Below are 16,621 nucleotides of genomic sequence, written 5' to 3' on the forward strand. Positions count from 1 at the left end.
CTGGGCTTGACTCTGTCATGCGACAGCCCTCCACCAGGGGAGTGCTGTATGGGATATACACCCAATACCTAAACCATATCCAACCTACATCTGGAATCAATAAAGTTGTAGCCATTTTTTAAAATCCCAGAATGTCATCTTGTCCAGTTTGTTCCCCTTCTTGACTCGGGCCTTGCTCCCTAGGGGGAAGGTGGGTCACCGCGAGTGGGTCCACAGTGTCAGTGGGGAAGAGGAAAAAATAAGAGCCAAATGCTGAAAGAAATCAGGTGTTTCCAAATAGAATTGTTGAAGGGGTTGCATAAACAGTATATTTTCCATTCCCACATGCCCTACCATTAGTTGACTGCAACATCAAACCACCCTGGAAATATGGTCTAGAGAGAGAGAAAACACAGGGAGAAAAGTGTCATGCTCGGTTAGACCAAAGGTTCACCTCATTCAGCATCCTATGCCCAAGCCTATAAAGGTAAAGGGACCCCTGATCATTAGGTCCAGTCATGGCCGACTCTGGGGTTGCGGCGCTCATCTCGCTTTATTGGCCAAGGGAGCCGGCATACAGCTTCCGGTCATGTGGCCAGCAGGACTAAGCCACTTCTGGCGAACCAGAGCAGCACACGGAAACACTGTTTACCATCCCGCTGGAGCGGTACCTATTTCTCTACTTGCACTTTGACGTGCTTTCGAACTGCTAGGTTAGCAGGAGCAGGGACCGAGCAATGGGAGCTCACCCCGTCACGGGGGTTTGAACTGCTGACCTTCTGATCAGCAAGTCCTGGGCTCTGTGGTTTAACCCACAGTGCCACCCGCCTATAGGAAGCCCACAAACAGGACCTGAGTGCATCAGTGCTCTTCCCATTTGTGAATCCCAGGATCCAGAGGCATAGTGTCTCTGGCACAGCATAATGACCTACCAAATAATGGCAAACTGCTCCACGATTCATAAAATTTCATTGTCCTTGCCTGTAAATTGCTTCAAGGCTGGAGGGTGAACTATGAATAATACAGGTGGTGCCTGCAGGAGCAAGGAAGCAAAAATCAGGGAGAGAATGGGATATTTATGCTAATCTCCCCCAGTTATCCAGACGTTCTTTGATGCACAGCAGTGAATTGCAGCAAATGAGAGCTGTTTGCTTTTTAAAGCAACTTGCCGAACAAAAGTTTGGAATACTTGTGATTGCTGGTTCAAAAGGCAGAAGGAGGGAGAAGAGCTTGAAGAAACATTTCCCTCTACTTGTGTTCCCCAAGCAGCATAGTGTTGATTGCAACCACTATCCAAATCCAGACCATGTGTACAACCCTTGGTTAAGACAGTTTTGTTTAGGAAAAAATAGACTGTTAATTGGTGAAAGGAGGGAAAGTAAAGTTACATTAATATTAAGATAAATTACAGGACAAAAATTGGAAAAGATGAAAAGGATTTGCTGAAATAGCTAACCGAACTAGAATACAAAAAAGGGAGGTGTGAGGAGGTCAAGGAAACAAGCAAATGAAAGATAAGTTATGGGAAGATATGCTGTGTTTTTTAATTGTTTGTTTAATTATTAAAAAAGAAAAAGGATTGCCAGATGTCAGGGACTGGCTGAGGAGGAGAGGTGGAAGTTGCTATACCAAGAACATCTCAGAGAAAGCATAGAAGAAGATTATGATTCTGGATTCTGGTGGTAGGAAGCTGGTCACACACACAGAGAGAGGAGGGAAAGAGCTGGGAAGTACTGGAGGCTGGGAGCTTGAAGGATGATGAAGAGGAGGAGGAAAGAGGCAGCTGCCCCAGCAGAGACAGGAATCAGACTTGTCCTTTCTACCACAGAGCAACTCTGACAGCTTCTCTGCTGATAGCTTGCAAGACAACCTCTGCATATTTTTGAACAGAGAGCCAGGTAGAAACAGAGAGGGTCCTTGAGGCTCACCATAGACAGAGGTGTGATGGCCTGTGACTCGGGCTCGGACTCGGAACCGGAGGAGTCTCGGTTCGCACCGGATTCTCTGCCTCAGACGGCATCTGAACCGAGTCTGGGGCCTGATTCTGAAGAGCCCCAGTCTGCACAGGTTCCCCCGCAACAAGCACCAGCTGAGCTGAGTCAGGGGCCTGAGACTACCCTGGCTCCAGTTTCGGGGATGACCTCGTTGCCCTCTGCTGGGCAATCGTGTACAGCTGCTCCACTACCAGTTGGGTCAGGAGAGGTTGAGGTGGTGGCTGGGTCTAGTAACCCACCGACATCTCCCAAGCTGCAGAGACTCAGGTCTGAGAGAAGGAGAGACCTGAGTACTCGCAGGAGGAGTGCTCGCCTTTGGGTGAGACAGGGAGGTGAGTCACTGGGGGATCAGGACCGGCTGCTACCCTACCCCGTCAGAGATAAAAGGCTGCCGGACCCTGCCCCAGGTTGCAGGAACAACATTGCTGCTTGCTGGAACTTGCCTGAGACCCTGAGCCAGACCTAGCCTGGTTTCCTGCCTTGGCCCTGTTGGACTGACTCCTCACGGAATCCTTGGATTTGGGACCGGACCTGGACCGCGTGGCTCAGGTTAACCCCCGGGCCCAGCACAAGAAGGATGTCTTAATACTAGGATAAGGAGTGAAGGAGGAGCTACAAGCCAGTATGGGCAACTGCTTCTTTTAGACAGGAAGAACCTTTGAAGTTTCCATGTGTTCTGCTTCCTTAACCTAGAAACTAAATGTAAGTTAACCGGTATTTCTATGTCTTTCTCTGATCTGCGAATGACTTGCTTGCCTTGTCAGCTCCCTGACACCAGGTTATTTGTATCAAAGCTTTAAAAAGGAGCAGGGTGAAGTAACTGTGACTGCTGCATAGGCAAAGGACCATAGCTCAGTGGTAGAGCATCTGTTTCACATGTTTAAAAATGAGCAGAGGAAACCTCTAGTGTCAAGGAGTTCCACAGGACAGGGGCTACCACACTAAAGGCTTGGCCCCTGGTAAAGGCCAGCCTCAGTGCCATTCGAGGGACCACCACCAGTGCCCCACCAGAAGACCTCAGGTGGGGCATAAGGAATCAGAAAGAAGAAGAAGAAGAGTTTGGATTTGATATCCTGCCTTTCACTCCCTTTAAGGAGTCTCAAAGCGGCTAACATTCTCCTTTCCCTTCCTCCCCCACAACAAACACTCTGTGGGGTGAGTGGGGCTGAGAGACTTCAGAGAAGTGTGACTGGCCCAAGGTCACCCAGCAGCTGCATGTGGAGGAGCGGAGACGCGAACCCGGTTTCCCAGATTATGAGACTACCGCTCTTAACCACTACACCACACTGGCGTCCTTAGGTACTTAGGTACAAAGTCCTTAAGGTACTTTGAGCCAAAGTTGTTCCAGCCTTTGTGAATTTGCACAAGAACCTTGACCCTGTCGTGATCAGAAGTTGATCACCAGTGCAGTAATCCCATTCAGGGCATTTTAAGGGATGGTGCATCTGACAGCAGACCAGGAGATTGGCGGAGACAATCCCTTCCCACACAATTGCTTGTGATTCATTGGAGTTGAGGCTGGAAGCCACGGCCGTCTTCTAGATTGAAAGAAACCAATAAAGGCGTCCGTGAGGAAATGTCAGATTGACTGTAAAGCAAATAAAGCTGGAAAGGTTGGAGTCATTGATCACTATCAGGTGACAGGGTGGTATTTCCTCTCTGGTGATTGCTTGACACTATGTATAAGTTTACTCTTCTCATCCTCTGCACATTTACTCATCTTCTGCAGCCATCCTTTTCATTTGCCCTCCTTTTCCATGGAAAAACAGTGTGACTTGAAATGTTGCGCAGCTGGCTTGATTGCATAGCGCTGCTCTCCTCCAGATGTCAAGAGGGTCTCTGGAGTGGATACAGTGGGTGGACGTTGTTCCGTAGCCTGACAGAATGCTCTGTCCCTCGCGGATCTTTTGCAGGAAGATATGTGAAAAGGTCTTCCGAGAGTTGCAGCTCTTTGCAAGAATTGACACCTGAGCTGAATCTGTGGCTCTAGGGAGGTAGCTTCAACCTCGCTGTCTCACCCAACAATGGATGTTGCAGAGTGTGCATTCACAGCACAGGTTATGTGACCGAACAGCATCAGGATGCTCTCATTGGGATGAGCAAATCTGCCTCCATTTCTGTTTGTTGCTTTGCCTTCTTGAATGCTGGCATTTAAGGGAGGCACGAATATCCCGGTTCTTATTCCTAATACAGTGGTACCTTGGTTCTCAAACTTAATCCGTTCAGGAAGTCCGTTCCAAAACCAAAGCATTCCAAAACCAATTGCGCTTTCCCATAGAAAGTAATGCAAAATGGATGAATCCGTTCCAGACTTTTAAAAACAACCCCTAAAACAGCAACTTAGCATGAATTTTACTCTCTAATGAGACCATTGATCCATAAAAAGAAGGCAGTAAACAATGTACTGCAGTCACACAATCGATCAGTAGCTGAACTGGGTTCCACACAGTAACAAAAACAAAACAAAAAGAGACGCAAAAATGCAAAACAAATAGCAAAAACAGACAGACCTTAGCGTGACACTCAAAACGGAAGTGTGGCACTCAAAACGGAGCATGTTCGGCTTCCGGAAAAGGTTTGCAAACCAGAATACTTATCTTTGAAGTGTTTGGGTTCTAAGTTATTTGAGTACCAAGGCTTTTGAGAACCAAGGTACCACTGTAGGGATTTTTTCTTTGCAAGTACTCTAAGTGAGTGTGATCAAACGATTAATATTGTGTGTACACTCCATGACAGCATGTGCAAAATACTTGTGGGTATTCGGTGAACCTGCTGTGACCTTTGCCAGCATCAACCTTGCCCTGCCTCCCCATTGACTCAACTGGGGCAAATGGGAAAAGCAGTGGCACACATGATCTAGCTCTTCATTAGCACATCCTTTCCTGCAGTTCTTCCTGAGACTATGAGTTCCAGAATTATCTTCAGGAATGTGTCCATCTTCTTGACAATCTCCATTTGGTCCCTTACCTTTTCCCACCAGCCATGCCTCTAGGACAAGGTTTCCCAAACCTGGGTCTCCAGCTGTGGTTGGACTACAACTCTCATCATCCCTAGCTAGCAGGACCCTTGGTCAGGGATGATGGGAGCTGTAGTCTAAAAACAGCTGGAGGCCCAAGTTTGGGAAACTCTGCTTTGGAACAATGCTACACCCTGACGTAGCACCATTGTGGTTGCGGCACTGTGGGAGGACTTGGAGTTGGAAAGACATCCCATCCAGTTTGCACCTAAAGGCAAACTGACCAAATTGGTGCACTCTGAAATGATACCTGAACCAAAATACAACCATCCTTTGAAACCTCGCACTTCTCTGAATTTTGCAGGGCAGTTCTCCAGCCAGGTAATGTGTACAGAATTGTGTATACTGGGGTAAAGCGTGCCTAGAAATGCATATGTTAGTGAAAACAGAATACAGAGATGCATCGTATTATTTTTCCTAGCCTACGTACATTTTAAGCTGCCCAGAATTATTGTTGTTGTTGCTGTTGTTGTTGTTGTAAATAATAAAATTGTTGTTGTTGTTGTTGTTGTTGTTGTTGTTGTTGTTGTTGTTACCTTACTCTAGTACAGTAGTACCTCGTTTTACGACCAGGATCCGTTCCGGAGCCCCGGTCGATGGCCGAAAAGTACGCTGGACAAAGTGCCATGTCTGTGCTTGCAATTCTGTGCATGTGCAAGTGGCGAAGCTGGAAGTAACTCATTCTGGTACTTCCAGGTTTTCTGCAGACGTTCAATGGAACAGGCGCTCGATAAAGCGGACACTAGACGAGGTATATGCATTTTGGCTGGAGAATTGCATTACAAAATGCCGAGAAATGTGAATGCCAAAGCATGGCTATATTTCAGTTCCCCTATAGCAGGGGTAGGCAACCTAAGGCTGGGGGGCTGGATCCGGCCCAATCACCTTCTAAATCCGACCTGTGGACGGTCCGGGAATCAGAGTTTTTTTACATGAGTAGAATGTGTCCTTTTATTTAAAATGCATCTCTGGGTTATTTGTGGGGCATAGGAATTCATTCATATCCCCCCCCCTCAAAATATAGTCCGGCCCACCACATGGTCTGAGAGACAGTGGACCAGCCCACAGCTGAAAAAGTTTGCTGACACCTGCCCTATAGTTTCAGGAGGTGTACATTAAATTGCTTCACTTTTAAATGCAAACTGAATTTCTTTCCCCACCCTTATCCAGAACTTTGGCTTCAGCACCATTGAAAACTCATTATTTTGCCTCCTTTTGCAAAGCAATACAGTGCTGGGAGCTCTGGCGAGAACCAATTATTACAGTCCTGCCTCCCTCCTTCCTTCTAATCTGCTGCTTCAGAAGCTGTCAAATAATGAAGCTGTGCCCTGATGCGATGATCCTCACTTACATAGAGAAGAGACCAATTTTGTTTACTCGCTGGGGAAAGTGTTCCGAACTCCTAATTAAGCGGAAAGCACTGAAGCTGCTTTGGAGATGTCCCTGCCACAATCATAATGTTCCGGGGGAACAAGTGGGAAAATTACATGGGGTGTATGTGATGCAGTGTTACATGAAAGTACCATATTTTTTCGTGTATAACACGCCACCATGTATAAGCTGCCCCCTATTTTTGGGGACCCCCCAAGAAAATGGGGGGAGATTGCCCAGAGTTGCTGAGCTTTTGGGGGAGGATTGCCCATAGATGTTGAGCTTTGGGGGGGGGGCAGAGTTGCTGAGTTTTTTTTAGGGGGTATTGCCAAAATTTGGTCATCCGCCTGCCCTATGCTGCCAATCACGCACATCGTTTGTCCCCTCGCAGGCAGAGGCCACCAATCCCACGCCCAATTGCAGCAGCGACCGCCAATCAACACCAGCCCTTCCCACAGCCACCAATCCCATGCCTCAGACAATCTCTAGCTCGCAGCAGCAACCAATCCCACATCCCCACTATGCACTATCCGTGTATAAGATGCACCCCCCATTTTTAACATTAAAACTCACCCATCTGCTACTGCAAAAGCCACTTTTTATTTATTTATTTTTACAGGCACCTTTGTGTTAGCGAATGGAGAATGTTGGATAGAGCTCTGTGTTATTGATCATATGTGGAGCTGTGGGAAATTTTCTTTGAAGGTCAAGTTGATTAAGGTCCTTTAAAAAAAGCTCCCAAAATGAGCAGCCAAGTCATGGGCTGCATATTCAAGCCAGCATGGAAATTCAGACCATTTCCTCCCTGCCACTAGCATCTATGTCATAGTTCTTACTGAATTATTGAGGGCTGGTTATATAGGGTTGCCATATTTTTAAGAGCAAAATTTGCCGACTTCTACTTTTCACTATGGATCGCTGTGACGACTCTCACGTTAAATATCCCTACTATATGTAGGCTATAGGAGCTGTGATATAAGTGGGTGGCGCTGTGGTCTAAACCACTGAGTCTCTTGGGCTTGCTGATTGGAAGGTCAGCAGTTTGAATCACCACAACGGGGTAAGCTCCTGTTGATCTTTCCCAGCTCCTGCCAACCTAGAAGTTCAAAAGCACACCCAAAAGTGCAAGTAGATAAATAGGTACCACTCCGGTGGGAAGGTAAACGGAGTTTCTGTGCGCTGCTCTGGTTTGGGTGTTCATTGCGCCAAAAGTGGCTTAGTCATGCTGACCACATGACCCAGAAAAACTGTCTGTGGACAAACGTCAGCTCCCTCGGCCTATAAAGCAAGATGAGCGCTGCAACCCCAGAGTCGTCTGCAACTGGACTTAACTGTCAGGGGTCCTTTACCTTTTTACTATATGTAGGCTATAGAAGCTGTGATATATTGCTGGTAGCCTTGTTCTTAACCTTCAGCAACAAAATAATAATAACAATAATACACAGGACTCAATTTCATTGGATGCCCACGAGATCTAAAATTAGGAGAGAGGGAATAAAACTCTCTATCCACTTTCTTCCACATAAAGCATATTTTTGCCACCTTTCCAAACCATCTGTCTTAAGAGGCATTGTGAACCTCAGGGTGTGTTCCTGCGGAGGAGGAGGTCAACAGCATTGACGAGAGACCTTCCTCAGGAAATTACACCCAAGGAAAGCAAGAGTACACTCTGAAATATGGCATTGTGAATAGACACTTCTTCCTAATTATTTCTTTTAATAGCTCTTTCAAAATTGCTTCTGTTGGGAGTAAGTAATTTGCCTCATTTGAACATAGCACCGCCACTTTATTCCTCTGTTACTAGTCATTTTACAGCATTCTGGTAATGACCTGTCACATTATAGAAAAGTAGTAGATCAATAAACGCAGGACAGGTTGGTAATTAAAATGATGCAATGCACACCTTGAAAGTTCATTTGTGATTCTATAATGGTGCTGTTCCAAGGTGCTTTGTGCATGTTTTATGATAAACAATTGGGAAAGGTATTAATTGTCTGCATGTTCCTTGTAGTCAGCCTGTACATTTCTTAATTTGTAAGTAAGGGAGGGGGAGAGGTCTGGATATAACTCTGCTCTGAATGGCTCAGTGAAAAGGAGATTGGACAAATTCAAGGAGGAGAAAGCTATCAGCAGCTAATAGCCATTATGGCTAAGCTCTGCCTCCACAGTTATGCTCTAAATACCAGTTGCTGGAAGAGAGAGAGAGAGAGAGCTCTTGTGCTCGAATCCTGCTTCCAGGTTTCACACAGGCATCTGGATAACTGCTGTGAGACTAGATGGGTCATTGGCCTGATCCAGAAGCCTGTTCGTATGTACTTATGATAACTCATACAAATGTTACTGCTCCTTTCCTGGCAGAACTCTCCTTTTGTGGTTGAACCGATTCCTGAAATTCCAGACCGGACTGTGACTCACACTATGTCAGGTTGAAATAATTTATGTCACACTGACATTTTCTTGCTAATATTCACAGAGGTTTATGTCACAGACAGTGTAGCGATAGCACATAAATTCAGTGCCGTTCGCATTCTAATGTGAGCCTGTCCATTTCATGCTTCCCAAAACGATAGGTGAACTGAAGGGCAACTGTCCTTCAAAATTCACGCTTCTCTGAATTTTGTGATGTAGCTCTCCATCCCAAGCATATGTAGAAGAAATAATAATAATAATAATAATAATAACAATAATAATAATAACAATAGGAGCAAATGTGCAGAGAAATGCATACATGAGTGAAAATACCACAAAAGTGTATTGTATTACTGGGAGCTGCTTTCCAAACTTTGTGTGTTAGGAGAAATGTGCCCTAACACACTGGGAAATTTGGCCCAGAGTGAAACAGAATGTCTGGATGTCTGAAGATTAAAAGTCCTATGAAATCAAAGTGTTTGATGGCACTTTAATTCAAAATTCAAATTTGAAAGTTTGGCTAACGATTAAAAGGTTTTCAACTAGTGCTCTGCTGAAATCACATCCAAACATTCTCAAAGGGGAGAGGAATCTCAGTGAAAGTCTCACAAAGGGGATATGTATTTATTATTATTATTATTATTATTATTATTATTATTATTATTATTATTATTATTATTATTGCTGGACTCGGCTTACTTTTGAGGTGATTGATTCTACAAATCATTCAAATCATTGGTCCAGTGCCCTGCAGCCTTCCTGGCTTCACATACTTCAGTGAAATCCTGGAGGGTGGGGGGAGAGAGACGCCTCTCATAATACTTTTTCAGGTCAGAAAGTGCAGGCAGTCAGGGAATCTGACCAGTGCTGGATCAATATTGGGAGAGATTCAATGTTGCACTGTTACAAATGTTCCATTAGTGCAAGAATTTCTACTTGCCCAATGGAATCATCTCCCTCTTTTCCCACTCCCTTTACCCCCCAAAGCCCATTTTGGTGGGTGAGGGGGCACACCATGGGGGGAGGAGAAGGCACTAGTAAAAGTCATTGTGTGTGTGTCTGCTAGCAGGACCAGTTGTTGTTGTTGTTGTTTAGTCGTTTAGTCATGTCCAACTCTTTGTGACCCCATGGAACAGAGCACGCCAGGCACTCCTGTCTTCCACTGCCTCCCACAGCTTGGTCAAACTCATGCTGGTAGCTTCGAAAACACAGTCCAACCATCTTGTCCTCGGCCGTCCCCTTCTCCTTGTGCCCTCAATCTTTCCCAACATCAGGGTCTTTTCCACCGGGACCCTAAGATTATATTCCAAGGCACTTCTTCATCTTCCTCTTCCACAAGAGGGCATTAACATGAAAACAGGCATTTTCTGCTCCCAGTTTGTGGAATGCTCTCTGTCCAACCATCTTGTCCTCTGTCGTCCCCTTCTCCTTGTGCCCTCAATCTTTCCCAATATCAGGGTCTTTTCCAGGGAGTCTTCTCTTCTCATGAAGTGTCCAAAGTATTGGAGCCTCAGCTTCAGGATCTGTCCTTCCAGTGAGCACTCAGGACTGATTTCCCCAAGAATGTATCTAAATCTAGCCCATTCACTGGAAAAAAAAACAGACACTGTGCTTGGCCACCTTGCAGTGATAACGCAAGACCAAAGCCCCAAACCCACAATTATTATTTTTTTTTACAAAATTCTAAAAGGGTCCTGAGAATGAGTCAGAACAATGAAAATGTCTTTCACAGGTGCAGAAAGCATTCAAAAAACTGGAGGATGGATTTCAGAAAAGCACAAGTTTTCACTGCTGTAAAATAACGCATCCCCCATTCCGTTCCTCCGCTGTTTATTATCTTGTTTCACAGCATTTTGAACTGAGACAGGCTGCAAACATGTCCTTTAAAACGTTGCCTTGTTTTGCAACCACACTGCATTAAGTTTGAAAATTAGGTGGTGTTGTGAATTGATGACTTTCGAAACAAAATGAAACATTTGGTTGCTGTCGTGGCTTTTCTAAACAATCCGAGGGTGGAATACCGCCTCTTACGCATTGCTACACAAGAAACACTGACACATGCATGTACACACAACTGCACACAGTTCTGGGCTGTAGGGGAACATCTTAGTTTAGAAGGGAAGATAGCATAGTAGTGTTTTATTAAATCACAAATGATTGAGATATAAAGAGAGGGAGGGATTGTTTTGCTCCTATTGCAAGATAATAATAATAATAATAATAATAATAATAATAATAATAATAATAATAATAATAATTTTATTTATACCCTGCCCTCCCTGGCCAGAGCCAGGCTCAGGGCGGCTAACACCAGTAAAATTACAATAAAAGCATAATAGGACAAAAAAATCAATTTAAAATACAGGTTAAAATGCAGCCTCATTTTAAAAGTAGCCGATAGAGCAAGACCATAATGGGAGGGAAACATAAGGGTCAGACTGAGTCCAAACCAAAGGCCAGGCGGATCAGCTCTGTCTTGCAGGCTCTGCGGAAAGATGTCAAGTCCTGCAAGGCCCTAGTCTCTTGTGACAGAGCGTTCCATCAATTCGGGGCCAGTACTGAAAAGGCCCTGGCCCTAGTTGAGACAACTCTAACCATCTTTCGACTTGGGACCTCCAAGGTGTTGTCATTTGTGGACCTTAAGGTCCTTCATGGTGTATACCAGGAGAGGCGGTCCCATAGGTAGATCACCGTAAGATCACCAAAATGACTGTGATTAGCAGCTGATTCAGAACGGATGAGGGACACAATGCTCCAGAAGCTATCAGAAGCGGCTCTCTGGGTGAAGTAGATCCCCTGTACTAGTATGCCAGCAGGAGGGTTATTGGGTTATTGTTGCTTACAGGGTCGGGGAGACAGTAGGGAGGTCATCACAATCACCCTTATTAGTCTTGGAAAAACCTGGCATGCAAAATATTGGTCTAGCTAAACCTTGGTGTTGTTCTCCAAGGGAAGTCTTTTTAAGCCAACTCAGCCTGGAACTATTGTAAATGAAGCGTTGCAATATTGGTGGAATTAATTGGTGAATTAATTGTACCAGGGCAAGGTGAGCCTTTTTTATTCTCTTTCAATATACAGTGGACGCTCGGGTTGATCCGTACGGGAGGCACGTTCGCAACCTGCAGCGCCAGGTCTGCGCACGCACGAGTTGCGATTCAGTGCTTCTGCACATGTGCAAAATGTGATTTAGCGCTTCTGCGCATGCGCGACCACCGAAACCAGGAAGTAACCCATTCTGGTACTTCCGGGTTTCAGTGCATCTCTAACCCAAAAAAATGCAAGCTAAAGCATCTGTAACCCGAGGTATGACTGTATATGTACTTGTGTATCTGAAGAAGTGTGCATGCACATGAAAGCTCATACCAAGAACTCACTTAGTTGGTCTTTAAGGTGCTACTGGAAGGATTTTTTTTTAATTATTATTATTTTTGACTATGGCAGACCAACACGGCTACCTATCTGTAACTGGAACTATGTACTTGTAGTTTTACCTGGTAAACCTCCCCTGAAAAGCAACTGTTTGAAATATGCAAGCGAGCTTGAAAGAACACTCTGCTGCCATTGTGGTTCAATTATAATACTGACTGGGTGAGGATTCTGGTAGCTACCATTAGTGGAAGGATAGAAAGAATTCTGGACTGGAGTTATTTTGTTCTTGTGGAGGTACCAGCATGTTGGGAGATGGAGCGAGACTACAGAGGGGAATTCTGGATGGCTGCCCAGAGCTAATGGTGTCTTTTTGTTTGGGATGTGGCGTATTATGGCTCCTGTGAGCAGGAATCAAAAATGGAATTGCTGGAATGTGGATAACAACAGGGGAATATATTTCACACAGAACTATGAAGGCAAAAGTTGAACAGACCAGTGGTTGCAAACATAAATGAAAAGCAAGTGAAGGATCAACATCAGAATGGTTTATTGACTAATTAAGAAATGCAATGTGATAGATACTAGATGATCAGCACTCTGCAAAATTCAGAGCATGGGAAGTCACCCAAAGATATATAATTTGGCATTTATATTTGGCATTATTTGATTGCTTTGTAATTTGGAATGTTTTGATGTGGTTTTTATTGGATTATTAAAATGGAAAACTTAATAAATATTTCTTTTAAAATGAGCGTTGCAATAATCTGCTCCTCTTGTCCCTTTCTCTCTTCCTTTCTCATGCAGGGTAGCTTTTATGTGCCCTCTGAAAACTGCATGCAGCATGCACACAAGTGGCACAAAGACCTTTGCCTCTTGCTCCTCAAGGCGTATCGCGGACTCCACATGTATTATGCCTTCATCACTAAGGAGATTCCCAATTTGCCGCAGCTGAAGTTAGGTAAGAGGACAACCGTGGCCTGAGATCTGAGCACGTGGACCGGTTCTCATGTTCAGGTGACCTGAAGCCCAACAAAATGACTGATTCTGCCATACCAATCTCCCCTCTTTGCATGGGAAACTGCTTACACACATCAGTCCAGTTACCATGGCAATGGGCTCACAGCTTCCTCTCCCTTTTCTGCTGTTTGGAGCACCTTCAAACAACCATTAAAAGGGAAACTTCTTGCAGGGGACACCAAACCCCCATATTTCAGTTTATCCCTAGCTTAAAGCAGGCCACACTTCTTGCTGCCACAACCCTTTCACCACCCACAATATAATGACAATAATGCCAGCCTCCCTGACAGGCTGTTCTATAAGTTCACAGAACAATAAACCTTGGGAATTGTTGTTGTTTAGTCGTTTAGTCATGTCCGACTCTTCGTGACCCCATGGACCAGAGCACGCCAGGCACCCCTGTCTTCCACTGCCTCCCGCAGTTTGGTCAAACTTATGCTGGTAGCTTCGAGAACACTGTCCAACCATCTCGTCCTCTGTCGTCCCCTTCTCCTTGTGCCCTCCATCTTTCCCAACATCAGGGTCTTTTCCAGGGAGTCTTCTCTTCTCATGAGGTGGCCAAAGTATTGGAGCCTCAGCTTCACGATTTGTCCTTCCAGTGAGCACTCAGGGCTGATTTCTTTCAGAATGAATAGGTTTGATCTTCTTGCAGTCCACGGGACTCTCAAGAGTCTCCTCCAGCACCATAATTCAAAAGCATCAATTCTTCAGCAATCAACCTTCTTTATGGTCCAGCTCTCACTTGGGAATACAATCTATAAATAACTTATTCTGCATGCCATTATTCTGATTCAGCACTGTCTTATCTGATTCAGTGCCATCTTTAAAGAACTTTCTGGAGTTTAGCTGAAATGATATACAGCGGGAGTTTAGAGCATATAGAGTTCAATTTGTGTTCCCCACCTCTCTCTCAGATTCTACCCATTGTCCATAGGATATGAATCTTTAAATAGGTCAATTTTTTAAATTCCCTGATTAAATGGGGTGCATAGAAGACTAGCAGGCCTCTGAAATTTTAATTTAGGATGAATGATGTCACAATTTTACTCCAATTGGCAAGAATAACTCCTGTAATGCATTAAAGAAGGGGGGGGGCTGAATGAATTATCCAACTTACCTTTGATTTGCTTTTTTCCCAAAGGGTAGATTGTGGTCTTTATTTATGCTATATTGAGTTGGTGGTGAATTTTATTTTAATTCTTTTTGGCACCTTGTTGTATCTGGCAAGATATGTGAGAAAAGATGGAGCAACCAAGTGTATTCCATCATTTCAATGGAGACATTTGGCTGAGGTCTTCTGATGTTCCTGTTATCATGCAAATCAACCCTGGGCACAGATGCTTATGAAATAATTGATTTTACCTTTTTCTTCTTTTTTTCTAGAGGATCTTTCTGTAGAAGACACCCTGTTGCAGCTGTCTGCAGAGCTACAGGTAGCTACCACAATAGCATACGCCCATGTGTGCATTTCCCAAACAACTGCAAGAGCAATATTTCGTTTTTCCTCTTCAAAGATGCATGTCCATTGTCAAGTAAATGCATTTGTCTATGGGGAAGGGAGTGTTGTTAGAAGGCAAAAAAATTACGTGAGTTTTGCATTCCAGCACAATGACTTCTACATGGGGTTGGAGCACTTTCTGCCAGTGATTTGCAAATCCATTTCATTCCAGCCCATTCCTCTTTTGCATGCTATTTCCCATAATTCAGTTCTGTTCAGTTTCCTTATTCGCACGTCATTCTTCTTTTCTAAAAGAAAACACACAAACCTTCTCAAACATCTTTTTTTTTTAAAAAAATGTTTATTTTCTGTCAAAATCTGTATATAATGCTTATCTTCTGTTAAAAACATATCCAAATATTTTGATATGTTTAAATTGCTGAGAGGTGACACGTGATCGTGCCTTGTAAGTGACATGGAGCAGGGCCTTCTTGGTGGCGATGCCACGTTTTCAGAACGTCCTACCTAGTTGCATCTGGTTGGCTTCCACAGTAGATATATTTAAACAAAGACTGAACACATATCTTTTCTTTTGCCCAGGGTTTTGTATCTTCATGGCAATTCCTATTTCTTGGGGTAGTCCAATTGTTTGTTACTGCTTCTGATTTGATTGTGATCCTGTTCTTCTAATTCTGACTTTTATCATGCTACGCCTTGCTTTACCTAGCTGATGCTTTTATCCTCATTTGGTGCAGATTGTGGGATGTAAAAACAACTAAGAAACTAATAATAATAATAATAATAATAATAATAATAATAATAATAATAATTTATTATTTATACACTGCCCTGATCCATATGCAGACCAAGTGATTTTGTATAGGAATCGGCAAAGATCAAATCTCTCAAGCTTCCTTACCCCCTATGAAGGAAAACAAAAGCTATTGAGGCTTTTTTTAAGAAAGAAAGAAAAACCCCTGAAAGGTTTGGAAAGAGGTTTATTTTTCTCTTCAAATTCCATAATGTAAAATCACTGAATGAAGTTGATTAGCAGTAGACACACAACACAACATACTTTCACCCAACACAGAGCGGTTCAGCTTATAAATCTTACTGCCACATGATAGCTACAATGATGGCTAAAAAGTTAAAGGTAAAGGACCCCTGACAGTTAAGTCCAGTCGCGAACTACTCTGGGGTTGCGGCACTCATCTCGCTTTACTGGCTGAGGGAGCCGACATTTGTCTGCAGACAGTTTTTCCGGGTCATGTGGCCAGCATGACTAAGCCACTTCTGGTGAAACTAGAGCAGCACATGGAAACACCGGAGTACCTATTTATCTACTTGCACTTTGATGTGCTTTCGAACTGCTAGGTTGGCAGGAGCAGAGACCGAGCAACGGGAGCTCACCCCGTCGTGGGGATTCAAACCTCCAACCTTCCGATCGGCAAGCCCAAGGCTCAGTGGTTTACACCACAGCGCCACCTGCGTCCCTACAATGATGGCTACAGCCACTCAAAAGAGATATCCAGCCATGTTGTTCTTAGGCATGGGATTTTCTGTGGGTGGACAAAATTGGCCTAATATCTGCTAAATGTGGGATCTTATTGTGAGACGATCACTGGTGATGTTTCTTATGGCTGGCATTATGGTGCCCTGTGGTGTTCTAAGAATGGCTGGGTAGTATTATGCTTGGTTTCAAAGAGAAGAACTTGATTAAGGCTGGGGTATTAGCATTATTATTATTATTATTTATTCATGTACGTGCCACTTAATTGCCGAGGTGTCTTTTAAACAGTTTTAGAAGTTTAAAAGCAATTACAAAACGAAAATATTAACACACCTAATTGAAATACACAAGAACACCAGCCCCTTGAAAGATTACAATAAACCACCCACACTTAGAATATTCAATACAATAGCCCATTAAAACAGCACAACTGTTAAAAGAGTTAAAGCAGCCATTGAAGCAGGAAGTTTGGTTCAGGAGATCGGGAAAATGCTTGCTTAAACAGGTGTACCTTCAGA

At 44.0% G+C, this 16,621-nt stretch overlaps 1 protein-coding gene across 1 annotated transcript in view; it reads left to right on the top strand.

Annotated features, from left to right (window-relative positions):
* FAM135B (family with sequence similarity 135 member B) overlaps positions 1-16,621 on the top strand; it is an 86,432-nt gene that overhangs the window by 45,589 nt on the left and 24,222 nt on the right. Inside the window, exons 7-8 of the mRNA XM_081918650.1 lie at positions 12,943-13,096; positions 14,539-14,588. Of these exons, the coding sequence (XP_081774776.1) occupies positions 12,943-13,096; positions 14,539-14,588 (204 nt within the window). The remainder of the gene's footprint in view (positions 1-12,942; positions 13,097-14,538; positions 14,589-16,621) is intronic.

Source organism: Podarcis melisellensis, assembly GCF_964234715.1.
Source record: "Podarcis melisellensis genome assembly, chromosome: 7".
NCBI classification, from domain to species: domain Eukaryota; kingdom Metazoa; phylum Chordata; class Lepidosauria; order Squamata; family Lacertidae; genus Podarcis; species Podarcis melisellensis.